At 53.3% G+C, this 19,761-nt stretch overlaps 6 protein-coding genes across 6 annotated transcripts; 5 read left to right on the plus strand and 1 right to left on the minus strand.

Annotated features, from left to right (window-relative positions):
- Nucleotides 1-1,388: 1,388 nt before the first annotated feature.
- Nucleotides 1,389-6,018, plus strand: ASPACDRAFT_114154 (NACHT and Ankyrin domain protein). The gene is made up of 6 exons (XM_020195775.1): nucleotides 1,389-2,102; nucleotides 2,178-2,242; nucleotides 2,297-2,488; nucleotides 2,556-2,580; nucleotides 2,636-3,184; nucleotides 3,266-6,018. Exons 1-6 carry the CDS (start codon nucleotides 1,714-1,716, stop codon nucleotides 5,670-5,672), a joined length of 3,627 nt encoding a protein of 1,208 aa, XP_020059584.1. The 5' UTR covers nucleotides 1,389-1,713; the 3' UTR covers nucleotides 5,673-6,018.
- Nucleotides 6,019-6,574: 556 nt separating this feature from the next.
- On the plus strand, nucleotides 6,575-8,120 carry ASPACDRAFT_40569 (putative cyclin; the record flags this gene model as incomplete). The annotated part of the gene is made up of 5 exons (XM_020200777.1): nucleotides 6,575-6,804; nucleotides 6,869-6,950; nucleotides 7,007-7,135; nucleotides 7,241-7,568; nucleotides 7,666-8,120. The coding sequence occupies 5 exons, from the start codon at nucleotides 6,575-6,577 to the stop codon at nucleotides 8,118-8,120; spliced, it is 1,224 nt and encodes a 407-aa protein (XP_020059585.1).
- A 1,366-nt stretch (nucleotides 8,121-9,486) lies between these two features.
- Nucleotides 9,487-11,006, minus strand: cds1 (phosphatidate cytidylyltransferase; the record flags this gene model as incomplete). Its single annotated transcript, XM_020199253.1, has 4 exons — nucleotides 9,487-9,525; nucleotides 9,577-10,370; nucleotides 10,417-10,789; nucleotides 10,848-11,006. The coding sequence occupies 4 exons, from the start codon at nucleotides 11,004-11,006 to the stop codon at nucleotides 9,487-9,489; spliced, it is 1,365 nt and encodes a 454-aa protein (XP_020059586.1).
- Nucleotides 11,007-11,587: 581 nt separating this feature from the next.
- ASPACDRAFT_114158 (putative DNA repair protein Rad26) lies at nucleotides 11,588-14,297 on the plus strand. Its single transcript, XM_020195776.1, has 2 exons — nucleotides 11,588-12,297; nucleotides 12,357-14,297. The coding sequence occupies exons 1-2, from the start codon at nucleotides 11,770-11,772 to the stop codon at nucleotides 14,169-14,171; spliced, it is 2,343 nt and encodes a 780-aa protein (XP_020059587.1). The 5' UTR covers nucleotides 11,588-11,769; the 3' UTR covers nucleotides 14,172-14,297.
- Nucleotides 14,298-14,918: 621 nt separating this feature from the next.
- On the plus strand, nucleotides 14,919-16,932 carry ASPACDRAFT_76315 (mitochondrial 37S ribosomal protein uS4m). Its single transcript, XM_020204683.1, has 3 exons — nucleotides 14,919-14,975; nucleotides 15,057-15,563; nucleotides 15,661-16,932. Exons 1-3 carry the CDS (start codon nucleotides 14,940-14,942, stop codon nucleotides 16,618-16,620), a joined length of 1,503 nt encoding a protein of 500 aa, XP_020059588.1. The 5' UTR covers nucleotides 14,919-14,939; the 3' UTR covers nucleotides 16,621-16,932.
- Nucleotides 16,933-17,438: 506 nt separating this feature from the next.
- ASPACDRAFT_1853814 (uncharacterized protein) lies at nucleotides 17,439-19,647 on the plus strand (the record flags this gene model as incomplete). The annotated part of the gene is made up of 1 exon (XM_020197332.1): nucleotides 17,439-19,647. The coding sequence occupies exon 1, from the start codon at nucleotides 17,494-17,496 to the stop codon at nucleotides 19,645-19,647; it is 2,154 nt and encodes a 717-aa protein (XP_020059589.1). The 5' UTR covers nucleotides 17,439-17,493.
- Nucleotides 19,648-19,761: the final 114 nt, after the last annotated feature.

The following is a 19,761-nucleotide window of genomic DNA, read 5'->3' on the forward strand; positions in this document are numbered from 1 at the left end:
ACTTGGAGCTGGCTCTCCAAAACGAACCATGAACAATGTTGAGATAGGCATATCAATTAGCTTAGATGAGCAATTGTAAATATGATCCGACAGAATGAAAAAGACTATATTTCGCACCTCAGGGCTAGAAAGTATATATAAGACTTGTAATGTTGGGCTCTTTTTAAAATCTTTACTGACAACCTTCTTAGGACTATGTACTCACTACTTACATAGCCCTTTTTACGGAAATGCAAGCCTAGAAAATTCAAACAGCCGCTCACGCGAGCCAAGCCTCTGAGCTGTTCTCGTTCGTAGCCATACAATTTTGACACCTTACCCACAGACTCTCTTGATCCTGCTACGGCGAGAAAGAACGGGGGCCAGTAAAAGCCGCGCGCAGCCGGAGGAGGGTGTGTTTCATATGTCGAAGTGGCACGGTACTTTTTTTCCGTCCTCCCCTCCCCCTCCCCTCCCCTCTTCCGACGGTCTACCAGTCCATGCATCAAGTAGGTAGCATGCAAGGAAGTCGAAGTCAGCACAACAGCGAGACCTGCCAATCCGCAGAGCCGTCACACGTCCTAGGGCATGCGTGAGGTGCAATTGGTGATTGGGACTAGAAGTAAGTAGCGGGGGGGCTCTTCCCGGCGGCTAATACACCGCGGGGACTGGTCCGTCTCCTGCGGGTGGTGATCACGTTCCCCCGCTTTTCTGGTTAACATGGGCCCATGGTTGGATCATTCCGTAATTTTCCAGTGTGATGACCTGCTCGTTGATATAAACACAGTGCATTTCACCGCTGCTAGTACGATACCAACATTACTGCTGCTATTGCTGTTGTCGTAGCTTTTGCTCTTGCTCTTTCTTTTGCTGTCTACACCACTGCACCCGAGACTTAGTCTTGCTTGGGGGGTTGGGAATCACAATCGCCCTAGACCAGGCGGAGGTGCCTGAAATACATGGGATGTACTCCGTAGTGTGATTTCATCATACCATAGACTGCTGGGCTTTCTATAGCATGCATCGACCGGCATGAAAGTCGCAATCAGGGACTACACTGGCGATGAGGAATCTTCTTCGCAAATACCTGTAGACATAAAGATCACAGAGGTGAACCGTGCGATAGGGCGTTCAAATGATCAGTCATCAGTGCGTGTAGACGCTCTGGTGCAAGGCAAATGGATACCTAGCGGGTTGTCGCTGACCCTGGCCCAGCCAGCGGCTATCGATATGCTGTCTGCCTGTAGCACAGAATCTATTGGTTTACACGCCTGTACAAGGGGGGTTCTGTACAGGATGGCCCACTGAGCTAATATTGCCGGGGTGCCGGAATGAGATCGGGCTTCTTAGCTTTGATATTAGTACAAAGTATGTGGGTTCGCCTTTCTTGTCTGGATTAAGCGTTAGAACAACAAAACCATCTGGGCAGCCTTCCCAACACCTCTTTTCCTAGTTTTCTTCTCTCTTCACATTTATGATCCCAGCTCTTCCTGTCCAGTGTTGTGTCCCTGAGCCCAGTGGAAGCGGTGTTTGCTGCACGTGTTCAAGTGCAGGTCATCTTGTCTGTTCTCATTTTCGTCAGCTTCAGCACATTTTCTTACCCATGCTACCTTCCAGCCACAATTGTGTGTGAATAGTCCTTGTAACTGAAGCAGCAAAGCTGGAGTGGGGGCAAATATACCACCTGAAGATTTTACAGCACATCCCCACTCGCAAGCATCCGCAAACGCCATTATGGTCCAGATCGCAACGCTTCGTGCGGGTCTCACCCAGACTACCCAGGCTACCCGCATCGCCATGCGATGCCTTAACTCGGGCCGAGACTCGCAGGAAACCTCTCAAAAAGCACTGACTCTCCTGTCTGACATCCTGGATCTTCTTTACCGTATTCAAAGTCAGATCAGCTGGGAAGAGGAAAAATGGCATGTCGACCCTGCCCGACTCAATTCCCTGGCGGAGATGCTCGGCTGGTTCGACTCCACGGTCAAATCCATCGAGCTGTACTTCCAGCCCGGCGGGGTCAATGTTGCTTACTTCCGCAAGCATTTGCTAGAGAAGACATTTCTGCCTCGCTTGGAACAGTATAAGATCGTCATGTTGCTCGCGATGCAGCCAGACTCGGAGTGAGTCCGCCCATGTCCTGTGTCCATGTTTGACTCTAGGGTCATCCTATTAATTTTTCATTGTTCGGGGTTCAGAGATCGCACGTTACTGGATCAAGATATAAGATATACACTTAAGATGGCTCGTGATATAGACTGTGGTATGTAGATCATACGTGCGATGAAGCGTGTTTCGTTGATATTAACGTTTGTAGGACCTACAATTGATCTCCAATTTGCAGAAGATGCCTTGGGACTCACAAGCCAACTATGCTCAAACCAGTTCATCACGCTCGCAGACTTATGCAATAGGCGGCTGCGCGAATCATGCCGCTGGATCTTCGATCACGGTCAGTATAGGCGCTGGCTACTTGGTTCTTTCAAGACGTTGTTTTGCGTCGGTCCAGGTGAGCCTTGCGTGAATTGAAATGAAACCACAAGATGCCTCGCTGATACCTGCGATTACGAATATAGCTGGCGCCGGAAAGACCTTTCTCGCGTATGCCTGCCTCTGGAGGCTCCACAGTGCATAGTAAAACTAACATGGTGTATAGATCCGCTATAGTCGATTCACTTCAGAGAGCATTTACGTCACCCGATATCGCAACAGTATTCATTTTCTGTCAGGAAGAGAGGGCAAAGGAGCAGACCTCTCTCGATATACTCCGCAGCATCCTAGCTCAGTTGGTCTACCGAAAACGGAGTCTCTCTTACGCAACCTCTTCTCTCTACTACTCCGAGTCTCTAGCAAAAGGCTCAGCCTCCCCTAAAGCATATCAGAGTGCTATTCGGGCAGAAGTCAATCGGTTCTCAAAGGTCTTCATCATCATTGATGGACTGGATCTAATCTCTGATAAGGAGCGCATTCTTGGCCGGCTCAAGAAGCTCCCAGAGCAAGCACAACTCCTGGTCACCCTACGAGAGGTGTCTGAAATGGCTAACTCCTCCTTCGTCAACATCCTGGGAGCACCGGGGGATCTGCAGATGTATGCTATCTCGCGCATCCAGCAAGACCCGCGGCTGAAAGCGTTGTTGGAAGAGGAATCAGACCCTAACTGGCAGGACGAGGTCATCTGCACCGTCGTTGAGAAGTGTCATGGAATGTGAGTAACCAAAGCTGCGCCTCAAACCCTTCGAACATGTCAAACGCATGATCAGAGGGCTGACTTGTCCTGCATGTCCAGCTTCCTTCTAGCCAAGATTCACCTCGACCTCCTTTCACGCTATGAAAGTAGAAGTCTCCTAGAGAGAGCGGTTGCACATCTGCCGGAAAGTTTGAGCGAGGCTTATGGAGAAGCACTGAAACAGGTCGTGAGTCTGAATCCGATGGCTGCTCGCTATGTGTACTGGACGCTGTATGCACTTCGGCCTTTGACTGTTGCGGAGCTTAAATGTGCAACCAACACCCCGGCGGGCAACAGCAAGAGTGAAACTCAGACCTTTGAGCACACACTACAGACGAAAACCGCTGGCATCCTGACAGTCGACGCTGTAACAGGGACCGTGCGCTTCGTCCACCAGACGGCCAAGGGATACCTGAATGGGACGGCCGCTCGGGTCTTCTTCCCTACGGCGCAGAAGGACATTGCAGAGGTCTGCTTAACAGCCATCACACCAGACGAGGTGGTAGATGACTGCTATTACAACAACGGAGCTACGCCTCGCACCATCAAGAGTGGTTTCCTTAACTACGCCGCAACATATTGGGGTCACCATGCGCGTGAGATGGCCGATGATGAGCAGACAATCCAGGTGTTGACGAAGACCTTTCTCAATAAGCTTTTGTGGAGACGGCCCCCGATACAAGAAACAGCTCCAGAACAAGGTCCCCCTAGCGTGTTTGGGCTGGGCAAGTATCCAAAAGACTGGAGTGGTCTCCACATCTTGGCCTTCTTTGGCATTGTCCCCAGGGCTGAACGTCTAATCGTCCAGGGCGCTGCAGTGGACGCCAATGACAACTCTCTGAAGTTGACGCCGCTGCACTGCGCCGCCTATCGTGGAAACGAAGAGATGGTCGAGCTTCTGCTTGAACACGGAGCTGACATCAATGCGGTGACTCGAGATGGAAGCTCCGCTTTGCACCTTGCAACACTTCACGGGCATCGCAAGGTCATGAAGGTGCTCTTCAACCGACGCATCAACACCCAGATTGCAAACGAACAGGGCGCAACGGCCCTTCAAGTGGCCGTAGGCACCGAATACGACGAATCTACCATCCCCCTACTCGTGAAAAACAGAGTTGATGTCAACCTCCGTAACATCCACACAGGAGATACAGCTCTCCACCTGGCCGTGCGCTGGCGGCGGCCTCGTATCATTCTCTTCCTCCTTGACAAGGGTGCCTCCATCGATATGACCAACGAGCTCGGAATCACACCGCTCCAACTGGCAGCCAAGATTGACAACTGTGAGGCAATTTCTCTGCTTCTTCAGCGCTGTGCGCAGGTGGAGGCGCGCTCCCTTGCTGGATTCACAGCGCTCCAGTTGGCGGCGCATGCGAAACACTGGATAGCCTTTGATCTGCTCGTCATCGGTGGGGCAGATTTGAACGCATGGAACAAAGAGGGCGAGACGCTGCTGCACGAGCAGGCGCGCAAGTCGGCCAACACGGCGATCGCGTCAAAGCTGCTCGATCTGGGGGCCAACGTCGAGGCGCGCACCTCGCAGGGCTACACGCCGCTGCAGTGCGCAGCGCGGGCGGGCAACCGAGCGATGTTCCTCTTCCTGCTAGACCGCGGAGCGGACATGAACGTGCAAACACCGAAGGGAGAGACGATCTTGCACATCGCGCCTCCCATCAACGAGGAATGCCTAGACATTCTCAAGCTGACCCTGGAGTTCGGCCGTGACGTCTGCACCGTGTCCAGTCAAGGCTGGATGCCCGTCCATCAGGCTGTGCACGTCGCCACGGGAGTGCCGGACTTCGCCTTTCCTAAGGCTGCCGAATATCTCCGTCTCCTCCTTGCTCATGGTGCTGACGTCAACGCCCGGGCCGCCTCAGCTGGTATCGAGACCCCTCTTCACCTCGCCGCTATGGCCATCATTCCCCGCCCCGCCCTCATTCACCTTCTCCTCGACCTGGGTGCCGACATCAACGCCATGACTGCCGACGGCAAGACCGCCCTTCATCTTGCCGCCGAGCGCGGCCGCGAGTCTCTTTTCCGAATCCTCATTGACGCCGGTGCTGATCTTGCTCTCGAAGCCCCTGAAATCACTAAGCACGCCAATGACTCCAACGGCAGCAACGGCAGCAACGGCAGCAACGGCAGCAACGGCAGCAACGGCAGCAATGGTTCCAGTACTAATACCGCCACTACCACTGGCAGCGGTGAAAGGGGAGGAGGCGGTGGTGGCGGCGGCGGCGGCGGCGGCGGCACAACAGCTCTAGACCTAGCGCGCAAGAACCCTTTCGGTGCCTTCTGGTTCGATGACGACGGCAAGCTCCGTCCCAAGAAGTTAACCCTCGGGGACGAAGCCGAGCGCTGCGACAGTGTAGGTACCATCATCGAGGACATGAATCCCGATTGTTCTGAGGATGATACGGGCGAATCAACCCTAGTGGGTAGCGAGCATCCCTACGTGCTGGTATGATCGAATGCCCTAGTGCTTCCCACTCTCGCTCCCGATGTCCCCGAGACAATGTATATGCAGCGCTTCTATCCTCTCTACCCCCCTTTCCTATTTGCGTTTATGTTGTCCCTCTCTTTTTTTACTGATTTGTGATACCCGAAACCCCGCTATGCCCCCACCCCCTTCTTCCACGTCTACCTATTTCATTTTTTTTTCCGTTTATATTTGATTATCCATTCTGGCTTGAGGGTTATTCAGTTTTAGCAAGGATGGCAATGTGACTTGGCGCAGGATACCAGATTTTGTATGGAGTGATGAATAGCATGCATGAATGAATTAAGTCGATTGAGTATTCCTGGCTCTTGGTAAATAAAGCCGAGCTTGGAGTCAAGTATATTTGCTTAGCTGTTTATCCTACAAGTTAGATAGATAGGCCATCGTGGATCATTAGGTGTCAAGTCAACAATGGGGATTGTGGACGACATCGATTGATTGCGAGCTATGATTCCTTTTCGTCTAGCATTTGAGAGACTTGAGTATACTAGAAATCATATAAATATTGTGTGTTTATCTTGCCATCACCTTAGAGGTAAAAGTGTACGGGGTGCTTAAAAGCAGTGGACTTGTTCTTTTTCTTGAGAGCCTTCTTTATTCACCAGCTCTTACCAAAGTTTTTCGAATTGACACATTCACACCTTATCTTGTCGGGGAGAGCAGGATGTTATGCATGTATTAACCCACCCCTTAGTCAGCATATGCACAAGCATTTCAATTGATCACCTGATCACGGGCTGGCGATGAAGGATTACACCAATCATCGAATGGGATGGGACTTCCCACTCCCCAGCTTAAAACCACAACCATCAGCCATCATCTATTCTGCTAAAGAGCAGTGCATGCGACCGCATCTAGATCAAATCAAGATGGCGCCTGACAGAAGAGAAGAGGCGCATTCGTCTACCTCACCCGACACCACAGTGGCCCCAGACCCGCCGCCCATCCATCCTTCATTCATTCAGGTCGCCAAGCCGTACATCTTCGAGCAGACCATCCAGCAATGTATTGCCGCCATGGGAGTCAACCCCCTGCGCGAGGAGTCCCTCCGTCTACAGGGAGTAACATGGATTGACAGTGTACGACGCAACCTGTTTCTGTATGTCTATCCCTCGACCATATTTCAATACAGAAAATCAAGAAATTTAACATGTCATGCATAGCCCAATCCGCACCTTCAACACGGCGGTGGTGTACTACCACAAGTTCCGACTCGTTCATCCAGATAACGAGTACAATTACACAGTAAGTCCTCAATCCTTCTGTCCCAGCATTAGGACAGTACTAACGAATGTTCCCAGGATGCCGCTACCGCCGCTCTCTTCACGGCCTGCAAGGTCGAAGACACGCTCAAGCGATCCCGTGAGATCGTCTGTGCAGCGTATAACCTCAAGCTGCCACCTCATGAGCACGTGGCTCCCGACAACCAGGTAGCATGCCCCTTTATCTCACCAAGTCCAGATCCTTTGCAACCTTTCTTCACTCTCAATCAACTACACAAGTCTTGCATTCCAGACTGACCAACCCAAAAACAGGCCTTCGACATCCCCGCCCGGGGCATAATCGGCCTCGAGCGCCTGATGCTCGAATCCTCCGGCTTCGACTTCCGCACGCGCCACCCGCAGAAGACTCTCGTCAAGCTGGCGCGCAAGTACGGGCTGACCTCGCAGTCGGAGGTCTCGACCGTCGCCTACCGCATCGCGCAGGATCTGTATCGCACCTACGCGCCCATCAAGCAGACCACCTCGACCATGGCGTTCAGCGCTCTGGAACTGGCGGGCCGGTTGTTGGACCAGCGTATCCCCGAAGTTGAACAGGGGGTGGACTACGAGGATTGGCAGACGAGTCGGGAGGAGGTTATGGGTTCGTGATTCTTCTTCCTCCCTCATTCCGATCTGAAATCAGAGGGTTTACTTGTCTTCACTGATGGAAGACGCATTGACTAACCCAAAACTGGTAGAAACCCTCCTCGACGTCCTAGAACTCTACACCCACAACCGCGCCTCCACCACCGTGGGCCCGCACTTCCCCGCGGACCGCTTCCTGACCGTCCGCATCCCGCTCAACTCCGAGGCGGAGGAGAAGAAACTCCCCCGGTACACGCACTGGGTCGACGCGAAGCCCAAAGCGCCTCCACGCGGTCCCAAGGGCAGCAAGGCCTACACGAATGGCACGAGTGGTGGTCACCCAAATAACAGTCACAATGGCAGCGCCGCCAACAACAACGTCAACGCCAACGCCGCAGTCAAACCCACCCACCCGCTTACCCCTGTCGCCGCGAACGGGGACCGCCCCCGCGCCGGCGAAAAGTACGCGGTGCGGTTCATGTTGGAGCCCGACCGCGCGGAGGGGGAGAGGGCCCGCGTCGAGGAATATTTCCGGGTGGAGGTCGAGGAGTATGAAGTTGAGGAGTGAAAAGCCCTCCAGACTTTCTTCTCAAACTATTTATGTAAGACTTTTTTTGGATGTGTTGGGTTTATTTTGGATCTCTGGATGACGGAAGGGCTGTTGATATATGGCATAGCGGGATGGTTATGGGTGCAGGAGAGATCCGCAGGGACAGATTCAGATGCAGCTGGGATTGGCGGGAAGGTTGGGAGTCTATGGCTTGCTGCTATCGCCGCTGCTCCTGATTGCCCATAATCTTCATTGTCATGCCATGGGGCACCCCATCCGTCATCCAATGATGCGGTTCGGTCATCCCTGGGTGTATGCGCTGGAACCTGCTATGCTAGTGACTACGCTTCGAAGAGCCCATGCTCTACTCATATCTCCCATAGAGAGATCAGGTGTGGGGTGACTTGGGCCAGGGCCATGCTAATAACCCCCGATCATGAGAGGACGAAGATAGGGTCTGCGTCATCCCACGAGTCGTCTCGGTCCAAGCAACCGATAATCCTCGAAAGGGCAAGTGGAGGAGTTACAATGAGTCGGCCAGGCGGGAGTGAAGGCGAAGGCATGACAGCAGAAACCAACCCGGCCGATCTAAGCTCATACTGCAGTTGCCCCAGGCGCGGCATACACCACAAGCACCTCATCACGATTGTTATGATAGACACAAGAGAATGAAGATTGTATTGAATGGCATGTTGTATATGCCTTGATTACCCTCATGTTTGTCACCCAAAAGTCCGGATATCATGTTGCAAAGCAACGACGGCACGATCATTTTTGTTCCTCATCAGACAGAAAAAATCACTTAGTAATCAGATGTGGAAGCCATAGTTAACCACAATTACAGCCCAAGAACAGAAGTACCCAGCAAAATTTTGCTATATATCCACATTTTTACAATATAAAAGACGTCTACCTACTGAGACATGCTCATCCCGTTGCCGTCAAACTCAGAAGAAGGGTTTGGAAGATAAAAGAACGACAAAGCCCACTCATTGATACGGTAAGGTGCTAGACGACGGTTCGTCTGTCACACCTCCTTCCCTCGCTTCCGGTCGATTTATCTCATCGTGTCCTTCTCATTCGCCCGAGAGGTGTCCCGAGCCTTTTCGATGGTATGGTAATGCTGCAAGAGCGAGAGGTACATGCACATGTCAAAGAGAGCCCGGATGTTGTAGACGAGCCTAGCAATTCCGGTCAAGTAAGTCCGTCGAACGGGTTGCGCTCGGGATGATGAGAAAAAAGGGTAGATTATAAAAAGCATATTTTGATCGTGAGTTGTAAGAGGGTAACCCTCCGATACGTCGGAAGGAAAGAAGGAAAGAGGACTTCATCACGGAGAAAGGTCTCGGAACAAGAATAGGTCATCATAGAATTTTGTGACGCTCTAGCGGCGCTTAAGCTCAGTGTTCAGGCACTCCAAGATCTGCAAACGTATCAGCACACTGGTAATCAAGGCAAAATGCGCATAACATACCGTTTCAGAAACAGTTCCTTGGTTGTACAAATACTTGCCAAGGCCACGGACAACCTCGAGCTGTTCCTCGACAGTGAGGCCGGTGATGGCGGCCTCGATGATGTCCCCAACACTGGCCTTGTAAACGGCAATGAAGCTGTGGTAGTACATGTAGGAGAAGAATCCCATAATGAACTGGCAATCCATCCGATCGGTGATGCCGCCGTGGCCGGGAATCGATTCACCGAAGTCCTTGATCTTGAAAGTCCGCTTCAGACCAGAGGCGAAGAAACCGCCGAACGGGGCAATGAGAGAAGCGAAGGTCGCAAATACCATGAGGTGGAACTGCATAGGCTCGATGTAGAACGTCTTGTTGACACCGGTCCACTCCGGGAACGAATACGGCTCAGGGACAAAGACCGGGTTGGGAGTGCACTCGAGGCCGGTCAACACGTTCGATCCGAGATCATTGACGGGGCAGATGAAGTACTTGTAGCGCATGAGAATGTTGGTGATGAAGAAACCGAAGATGATGGTGCAGATCCATGCGCCGATAAAACCTTCAACAGTCTTCTTGGGCGACAGCTGGATTAGCTGGGTCCGACCAAACGTGATACCGCAGACATAAGCGAAGATGTCGTTAACAATGACCAAAGAGGCGGGAAGGAAGAACCAGATCATTCCCTCCAGGACGTTGTTCATGACGAAGTGGGCTTGAACAACAATGAGGTACAAGGCCATATGTGTCCATGCGAACTGAGTGAACTGGAACCGATAGTGTCCCTTTTTCAAGGATGCGACGAAGAAAACGAATCCTGACCAATCAGTAAAGATACCATTAGAATCTTGAACATGACTTACCCATGACATAGAGCATGAAGCTGATGAATCGGTGGTGATTCGCCAAAGGGAGCAGGACCTTGTCGACCAAGAGGATATGCTTAAAATAATAGATAACGCTCTCTCCATACAAGAAGTACATCGTAGTCGCCAGAAAATACCAGTTCAGCGACTTTGTGAAGCCAAGGTTCTTCTCTTTACTGGGCACATTGGCGATCGCAATAACTTCCTTGAACGAAACGATCTGAACGGCGGTGACGATACCGAGAATGTAGATGTGACCGGAGAATAGGACGACGAAGAAACCGAAGATCATGACAAAGGTCCATATCGTGCGCGTAATGAAGGTCTGCTTCTTCTTTTCATAGTCGGATAACTGGGACTTTTCGGATTTCTGATTGCGCGTGGTCAGCAAGTCTGTTTGGTTGTGCAGATGGTGGTGCGCTGCTCACCTCTTCCGGAATTGTGGCCGGCTTCGCAACGGTGCCGTCTTTGGACGGACTTCCCGGGTCAGACAGGATGTCGCTGGCCTCCGAGATACTGGACCGACGACCTTCCGAGGCATTCGACATCCTGTGTGGAAATCTGACGTTTCGACGGGTCTTAGACATGGTGGAAGAGTATGTATGTACAGACGGGGGGAAAGCGGAACTGAGCGGCTGCTTGGGTTGAGGAGCGCGCGGGGCCGGAAGGAGAAGCTGGCGAGAGCTTGGGAGCTGAGAAAAAGGTTCGGAAGGGGCCGAACCAAGCAAGGGTGGAACTGATCAAAAGAGAAAAGCTGAAGAGAAAAGGGGGATAGGGTAGCAGAGATGCCAGAGCACAAAAGAAAAAGGGTGAAGCAGCAATGATCGTCGTTCCTAGGGAAAATTCATGTGAACTGGCGACCGAGGAATGAAGACAACAGGTAGACGTGAGCCTCAAGCAATTAGGATCAAGGTGGCTTGTGGTCTGATCTGATTGCAAGCCTGAGAGATCACCTAGGTGACTGACTGTTCCACAAAAAGAGTCGACAACACAAAAAGTCCGAGGCGATAGCAGGGAAGTTTTTTTGGTCAGCAAGAGGTGGAGATAGAGGAGGAGGAGGAGGAGGAGGAGGAGAGGAGAAAGATCGAGGGAGGGAGAGAAGGAGTTGAGCCGGCGGGAATTCTTGATTACGCGCCTAAACCCCCGTCGACGTCAGTCAACTACCACTCGTGTACCGCACTTACTAACTACTGCTAACCAAGTTACTTTTTTTTTCTTCCTTTCTCTCCCGCATTCATCATCTCTTTATTCGCTAATTGATCGGTCTATTATACACTCAACACATCTACTAAATTACCTCCCCTCTCGCAATCAGGACGTGCATCTCATGGCGATCGTCCATCGCTGGGCATGGAAGAAAACGACGATGATTTCTTCTCCGACGATGGCTTCGACGACCTGCCACCGGGCACCCTCTACCAACTCGAACAAAATGCCTACCGTGCCACTCAAGCCCCAGCTACCCAACAACAACAGCCCCTGCCTGAGTTGACGGTCTCTACTCGCCCTTATATCCGCTCCGATCATCAAACTATCTCCGGAGATAATCTCAAGCCTTCCAATGCGACTTTACAACCCCCTCCGCGTTTACACTCTGGTTTGACCAACGATTATGACGACTGGGACATAGGCGAGCTCGACGCGGAAGTCCTGGACAATGGTATTGCCATTCAACCGGATGATGCGCTCCAGCAAGCCTCTGTCTTTGCTACACCTGCCCATCACAATGAGCCGCATCCTCACGTTGAACATGGTAACATACGAGCCGAGGCGGAGGACGAGTATGGATATCTGCCCGATCCAATGGAGATTGAGGGGGTAGGAGGGTCCTCTCAATACGCTGAGCTGCACAGGACTCATGCGGAACTGAGCGAGAAGGTAATGCTAGGGAGAGGTGATCGGAGACTGCACGCCTACAGAACTAATCGATGAAATAGCTGGCGATGGAGAATGAACGTTATAAGCAGTTACTAGAAGAGCTGACGGCAGCCAAATCGATCGTGGAAACGAAAACCGGTGAGATTGCCATCATTCGAGCCAACCAAGCCAAGGTCACCCAGGACTATGATCGACAGATGACGGCACTGCGCAAGGCCATGGCCGAGCAGGCCGCCAGGCACAGAGAAGAGGTTGAGGCTGCGCGTGCAGAGGGCAAGATGCTCGCTACGGAGAACGCCTTCCTCAAACAGGATTTGGCCGAGGAAGCGATGCGCATCAACCAATTGAAGGCAAAGCCTCGGACGGAGGAAAAAGCACCGCCGGTGACCCCCAAGAAGACCAGGGTCCTACCTTTCCGAGACGGGTTTGACGATGATGAGATTCTCGCTATTTCGCCTACTAAGTCGGTGAAGTCGAAGCGCACTACACCAACTGTGCCTGGGAAGAGAAAGAGGAAGCTCAGTCAGGACAGTCCCACGCCATTGCATTTGAGTCCGCAGGCAAAGCCTCTGCCGGACGAAGCAGCGGAAGACTTGTCCGACGATGCAATGGTGGATGTCCTTCCCGAACAATCTGTTCCTTTTGTCAGGAGCTACGACAGCAGCATCGTGAAGCGTATCTTGAATCATCGGACAGTTGCGGATGGAAAGCCGGACATTGAAGTCATGGCTGGGCTGGCTTTCCCCTCCGATCCCCAGCAGATGTTATCTACGATCTTACTGGGTGAGACGGCCAAGCTTGACTTTGGCAACTATATGGTGGAATATGGGCGGGCCATCATCTCATTATGGGGCCGCGCATTGAGCGAGAAGTACTATCTCCCCATCCCAATGTTCATGTCAATCATGGGGTTCCTGATCTCGATCGACGTGCCATCATACGATCCGGACTTGATTGAGCACTTGATACCCATCCTACAGGAGTCCGGGGATGTCAACGGGGTGCCCCGCTTCAAACATTCTCCTGTGTCTCGACAAAACCTTGGCCAGGTACGGAAAACCCCGTTGTCGCAGTTGGAACCATTAGTAGATTCGACCGAAGCATTGAGTCTTCTGTTCCAACTGGCCTGCCGACGCATGCATGTGGAGCGGGAGATGACGAGTTTCTGGCGTTGCATGCGGTACGACTTTGTTTTGATGATGTTGAACTGCTCGCAGCCGCTAAGAGATATCAGCTTGATGCTTAGCCTGCTGTCGACGAGCATTCGAGAAGGCTCGTTCGGGTCCATCCAAAATACCGAGCAGGACCAGATCGCCAACGAAAACTACATTGTTGACCGCGTTGCGAACCTGCTAAGCGAGACTCCACAGCTGGATGAAGGGCAAGATCCGTATCTGCCATATGAGATTTGCGATATGCGGCGGGAGGCTTTGTCCTTCCTCACGTCGGTGGCGTTCAACTCTCAGGCGCCGGAGAGCACTCACGGTAGCTTGATCCTGGCGTCTCATCCCACTGTGCTCGCACGACTGATCCGGGCCATGCACGATGAGGTGCACGCGTTATATACCCTACCGCCCGAAAAGGATCTCCACGCGTCAATGATCAATGGGTTGATGAGGCTTGTGTACGGGGTGATGCAGCGGCACCGTGAGCAGGTGGACCTGCAGGCCAAGTTGTGTCGCGTGGCGGGCGGAAAGCAAAAGTTCCTGGTTGTCTTGACCCGGCTGGCGTTCAGTGAAGGGTTGGTACTGGAAGCGGGGATAACGGATGACACGGTGGAGATGGCACATGAAATCCTCGATGATGCGGTCAATCCGCAGGAAGCAGAGGCGCTGCTGGAGGCTTTTCCCAACGCCAATCGGGATGTAGAGTGATGTGATGTACAAGGCCGAGTTTAAAGCATAATGCGTGACGAATAAATGAAAGCAAGTATATATCACAATGTAAACTCGGCAGGCGTACCCATTAACCTGCGTAGCTGCGTAGGGAGGGACCATTCGAGCTAGAGTGAGAACACGGTGAAGAGACAGCATTTCTCAAGATACAGGTGTATGGGGAGTACGGTTTGTTTATGAAGATTTAGCCTAGGTGTACGGACATCTCTTCTCCATAACCCCGCACATGGCGAAGCGATGATGAAAAGAAAGATATCCCGAAGGAAGAGTGCCAAAGAATACGCCTGTCAATGACCCGAAGGCCGTTGAACGGATTGTTCCTCCGCGCTGTGCAATGCAGGGACCAATCCGTGGTGGACCGCCTTCTTGATCGCAGCCACCCAAACAAGGTAAGTATGAAGAAAAGAAAGAAGAAAAGAGTCTAAATGGGCGACGGGGAAAGGCAGATTATATACGCGGCAACGGGGCGGTGAGTCCGCGCTACTCGCAAGCGAGCTTGCCTCTAGCCAATCATGACGCTTGCCAGCTGGGGGACCATGTATGCCTCAGCGCTCAGGCCATAACTAGTACCTACGTACCTAGTCTCCAAATCATGTGCTTGCCAGATCACGTGCTCTCGCGGCAGCGAAGTTTTGGCCGCCGGCGATAGTTCCGGGAGAGAAAGACAGCAGCAGCAGCAGCAGCAGCAGAGGAGCAAGCAACCCACGCACCACCCACCCCTCTCTCCAAAAGCTCGCCGCCGCCATCATGAGGAACAGGGCTACTACACCCTTGAAGACACCGGTATGCCCTTCAATTGATACTTCCCATTGCTTTCCTCTCTCTCCTCCTCGAGTCCTCCTCTAATATCTTCTTCCCGTTCAGAAAATCCGGCAATCATGGAGCAAATATAACCTGTATAACCTCAGTCGGCTGAGGGATGTCTACCGCCCAAACGCCACCTTCTTCCAGCAGAAATGGAAGGCCAAGGCCGCCGCTCGCGCCTACCACGGGGAACAGGTCTCCGAGAAGCAATGGCAGCGCATGTTCTCCCCCCGCTTGCGCAGCGTCGTGCCCATGGCCCCCAGCAATTTGGCCCGAGATGACGGTTCCGCTATGTCGGCCGGTCGTGGGTCCGGTCTGACGCAGGCCCCGCCACGGGAAGAGATGGAGGAATTCAAGGTGCATGAGGGGGATGCCGGGTCTGTCAAGAAGCCTCGGGTGTCTCGGGCGTCTTACACGGGCGAGAGAACAACGCCTTACGTTCAAATGACGTTCGCCCCGTTGGAGCGTCGCCTCGACACGGCTATTTTCCGTGCCATGTTTGCGAGCAGCGCGAGACAGGCCCGGCAGTTTGTGGTACACGGTGCCGTCAAGGTCAATGGCAAGCCGGTAGGTTTCTTTCTCGTGCTCTTTTTCTGATCTTCGGGGGGGCTCTATCTGGGTCATCGCATTGGAAGAATACTAATAAGGTTTCGCGCAATGGCAGATGAGATTCCCCGGCTACCTGCTCAACCCCGGCGATATGTTCCAGGTTGAACCCGAGCGCGTCATGTACGCCACCGGTGCGCCCAAAGACAAGGTGGAACGACGACAGACCCGAGTGGCCCGCAAGAAGGCGGCCGAGGAGGCCAAGAAGGCCGAGGAGGCTGCGGAGGAAGCCGCGGAGGAGGGCTCGACTTCTGAGGAGGCGACCAAGGCGGAATCGGCGCCGGTGGAAGCCCCCCGCGAGACCCTCAAGGCGCTCATGGCTCAGGCTAAGGCCATCATGAATAGCAGCAAGGACGTGCTCCCGGCCAAGCGCAAGCAGGATCTGCGTGGATTTCAGAGAGCCGTTCGTCGGGTGCTGTCCCGCTCTGGAAACAGCACGGTTTTGACTGCCAACCTCGAGGAGCAGTTCTCCGAGCTGACGACCCTTCTCAAGGCCAAGCGCGCCGAGAAGAAGCCCGTGAAGGCGAAGAAGGAGGAGACCGAAACGAAGGAGGGCGAGGAGGAGAATCAGAAGGCAGAAAAGACGGAGGTGGAGGCTAAGACTGAGGGGTCTGCTACCGAGAAGTCCGAGTCCAAGGCTGCTACCCCGAAGGCAGGCGAGAACGGCCCCATCACTACCCAGCTGTCTGAGGCGTTCCGTCAGGCCATCCAGAACCCGGAGAAAGAGGTGGACACATCGGAACTCTCGGACGAGGAGTTCGAGGTGCTGCGCCGGGCGCTCGTCCAGATGCGCGACAACCCGGTGGATAGCACCAAGCCCTATGCCACCCCCTGGAGGCCGCGTGACTACATGAGTGCGTTCGCCACGATCCCCCGTTACTTGGAGGTCAATCACAACATTTGCGCTGCTGTGTATCTGCGACACCCCGTGGCTCGTCCTGGCTTCGGTGAGGTGCCGACGCCATTCGGCGACATGGTCAACAACCCGGCGTTTGTGTGGTACTTGAGACGGCGGTAGGTGCATTTCACGTGGGTTTCAATTCAATCATCTGTATTCTCTCTTCTCTCTTCTCTGTTTTCTCTCCGTTCTGCGGGCCTGTTCCACAGTCTTCATGTATTACTGGGTGTCTGATTATTCGATGTGTCGGATTGGTTTCTTTTTTTTTTCTTTGGTTCCCTTGCATCTTGGGTGCTTATCTACAGTGTATTCCCTTTTTCTTTCCTTTTTTTATGGTTTGTTGTTTCCCCTCGATCACCAGGGGAGAGGGCAAAAGTCAATGAAGTAGCCAGGGTATTCGGAGCTAGAGGATCCCACTGTACTGTACATCATCGATACGAATATACTCTTGAGTATCTATTCTTTATCCTCTTGAAGACATGGCGAATCGCTTGTGCCTATTTAATGCGAAGAAGCGAGACGCTGTCTGACAATCACTCTGAACTATGAGGTAGTTAAAGATACCGGCAGCCCCTGGAAAAAACACCGAGTGCGATAGATAACATGCTAACTGACCACCTCCACCGCGGGGCTCTAGACCAACCCAACCGGCTGCAATGACTTGAAATTGCAGACATTTGGGTCGAATTTTTCAGAGGGGCGTAACGAGACCAAGGGTTTTTGGTTTTTGGCTTGGCGACTCTATCAATAATGGCTTTATTAATTTACTGAATAGTGAGAGAGTGAATTAATTACTATTAGTACTATTAGCTTAAAGTTCTCCGCCCGCCGCAGTTGCTGTCCACGGTTCACCATCATTCTCACGCCCACTCTCACTCTCTCACTCTTCACTCCCTCTTCCACTCCCTCTCCCTCTCCCTCTCCTTCTCCCTCTTTCCTTCTTTCTCCCCCTCTCACCACTTCTGGGAGACTTGGAACGCTTCACTAAAAATCATGTCCATGTATCCCTGGCATGGTTCAACTGCCACTACCAGTACTGGTCATCGAACGCATCCTCATCCTCATCAGCAGCAGCAGCACCGACACCAACACCAACACCTCCCACATCTTCCCCATCACACCGCGAACGCCGCCGCCCCAGCCGCCGCGGCCGCCTCAAATCCGCGCATTGACTCGACCTCGACCACTATAACACCCACTGCTGCTCCTCCAAGTACCTCTGCCGCGGCCCTTCAGATGCCCCAGATGCCATGGCTTCCCTCGATGATTTCCGCGCGAGCCAACCCACAGCATGCAACGCTCCCTAACTTGTCCACGAATTTGCGCATACGACCACAGCCGACGCCGCAGCCTACTGCACTCGATACACAGCACCAGCACCAGCACCATTCGCAACCCCACTCACTTTCTCGGCAACAACAACAACAACAGCCTGTTCCTATGGTCATTGATGCACGTCAACAGCAACAGCAGCAACAACAAAAGAAAAAACAGCGACACCAAAAACAACAGCAAGCTGTCTCCATATCGAGCGAAGAGAGTGATTTCGATACCTCTGATTGCAGTGTACGACATATCACCACTGCGGACGCGTTGGGAGACCAGGATTACATTTCTTCCGATGGGATGGGCGCGAACACAATCGCACGTGCGCGTTCACATGCTCGCGCACAGCAGCAGCAGCAGCAGCAACAGCGCCGCCATGGCCATCATCCTGTAGGTGGGGGTAATGGCGGAACCGCCAACAGCACCACTACCACTACTCCTTCCAATAGCCAGCGAGACGGACCCATCCCCAACAGTAATGCGACAACAACCCGATCTGGCACTACAGCTACTACCATTCTCATTGATGATCGCGATGACCTCGACCTCGATGCTACCGCCGCAGGCAACGACAGTGCCGACAACTCCCTAAACATCTCCGGCGACCGTGAAGGGCCCCGCAAACACGGGAAGCGCCTGACCACCCTCGAGGAAGTCTCGCTCTTCGACATCTGCAATCGCCATGCTCACGAGTTTGGTCAGCGCAGTAATTTGTGCAAGTGGTGGATGACGGTCACGGAGGAGTTCACGCGCGACCAGGGACATCCGTACTCGTGGCACTCGGTCCGTCGCAAGGTGGAACTAGTGACCAAACAACGCATGAAGTTTCTGGACGAGCAGCGCGAGAGAGGGGGCAGTGAGAGCGATGATCGGTCGAATCTCAGATGGAGGGCTGCTGTGGATGCGTGGATTCCCACGTGGCAAAGGTGGGAGGAGGCTGAGGCGAGGCGGATCGAGAAGAGGGACTCGAGGAGGCCGAGGAAGAGAAAGGACAGAGAGTGGGAAGTTTGGGTGAACGGCAACAATGACAGGGTCAGTCCTAGCTTGGGGGCTTGGAGAGCGACGGGGAGTGTGAGTGGCAGCGGAAGTCCACTGGTGAACGTTGGTGGTGCTGCTGCGCAGCTCCCAACACCGTCGCAGCAAGCGCTCTCAACGCCGCCCGCCTCCACGCCCCAGCACACCAAAGTCCGTCTACCCCCCGGATTCGATAATATGTTCGCCAGTCAGCCGCAGTCCCAGTACCACACCCCGACTCCAGCCCCAGCGACTATGCTAGGCGGCTCATCCGGAGGCCGACCGTCTCTGGATGGGTCCCTCGCTCTACAACAACTGAACAGCACCCCTTCCGGAGGCGAGGCGGGTAACGCAGAGTCGTCGTCGATGATGAGTGCTGTTCTAGAGACGTTGGGCAAACTCAACCGTCACCTCGACGCTGCCAATCCCACCAGCACCCTACAAACCACTTTCAAGCCCCTCAAAACGACCGAAAGCCGCTCACGCGCTGCCACCACCACCACCGCCGCCGCCATAGCGCAGCAGCAGCAACAACAACAACAACAACCATCCCAATCACAATCCGACACCAGCTCGGACCCCGACGACCCCCCCTCGCCCACCCAAGCCCCAAAGATGTCCCAAGTCTCCTCCCTTCCGATCCCAACTCACCTCATCGCCAAGCTCAAAGCCGAACTCCGCGAGGAGATGCGTGAGGAGATGCGGTCCGAGCTGGCCAAGGACCGCGCGAGTCTCGAGGAGAAGCTGGACTCGGTGCAACGGACGCAGGAGATGATCTTGGAGATGTTGAGACAGGAGCCGTCTTGACTTGCTTTTCCTCTTGTTTCGCTCCCTTTCCCATTCCCCATTTACGTCATATTCATACCCTATATACTCCCTTGTTTTGTCTTCTTCTACATCGTGATATGTTTGCATATGATA

Source organism: Aspergillus aculeatus (assembly GCF_001890905.1).
Source record: "Aspergillus aculeatus ATCC 16872 unplaced genomic scaffold ASPACscaffold_3, whole genome shotgun sequence".
Classification (NCBI taxonomy): domain Eukaryota; kingdom Fungi; phylum Ascomycota; class Eurotiomycetes; order Eurotiales; family Aspergillaceae; genus Aspergillus; species Aspergillus aculeatus.

Coding starts and splice junctions, on each gene's coding strand:
- ASPACDRAFT_114158 (XM_020195776.1), top strand. CDS start 11,770: ATGGAAGAAAACGACGATGATTTCTTCTCCGACGATGGCTTCGACGAC. Junction 12,298..12,356: donor ATGCGGAACTGAGCGAGAAG/GTAATGCTAGGG, acceptor TCGATGAAATAG/CTGGCGATGGAGAATGAACG.
- ASPACDRAFT_76315 (XM_020204683.1), top strand. CDS start 14,940: ATGAGGAACAGGGCTACTACACCCTTGAAGACACCG. Junction 14,976..15,056: donor CTACACCCTTGAAGACACCG/GTATGCCCTTCA, acceptor CTTCCCGTTCAG/AAAATCCGGCAATCATGGAG. Junction 15,564..15,660: donor TCAAGGTCAATGGCAAGCCG/GTAGGTTTCTTT, acceptor GCGCAATGGCAG/ATGAGATTCCCCGGCTACCT.
- ASPACDRAFT_114154 (XM_020195775.1), top strand. CDS start 1,714: ATGGTCCAGATCGCAACGCTTCGTGCGGGTCTCACCCAGACTACCCAG. Junction 2,243..2,296: donor GGCTCGTGATATAGACTGTG/GTATGTAGATCA, acceptor TAACGTTTGTAG/GACCTACAATTGATCTCCAA. Junction 2,489..2,555: donor GTTGTTTTGCGTCGGTCCAG/GTGAGCCTTGCG, acceptor TTACGAATATAG/CTGGCGCCGGAAAGACCTTT.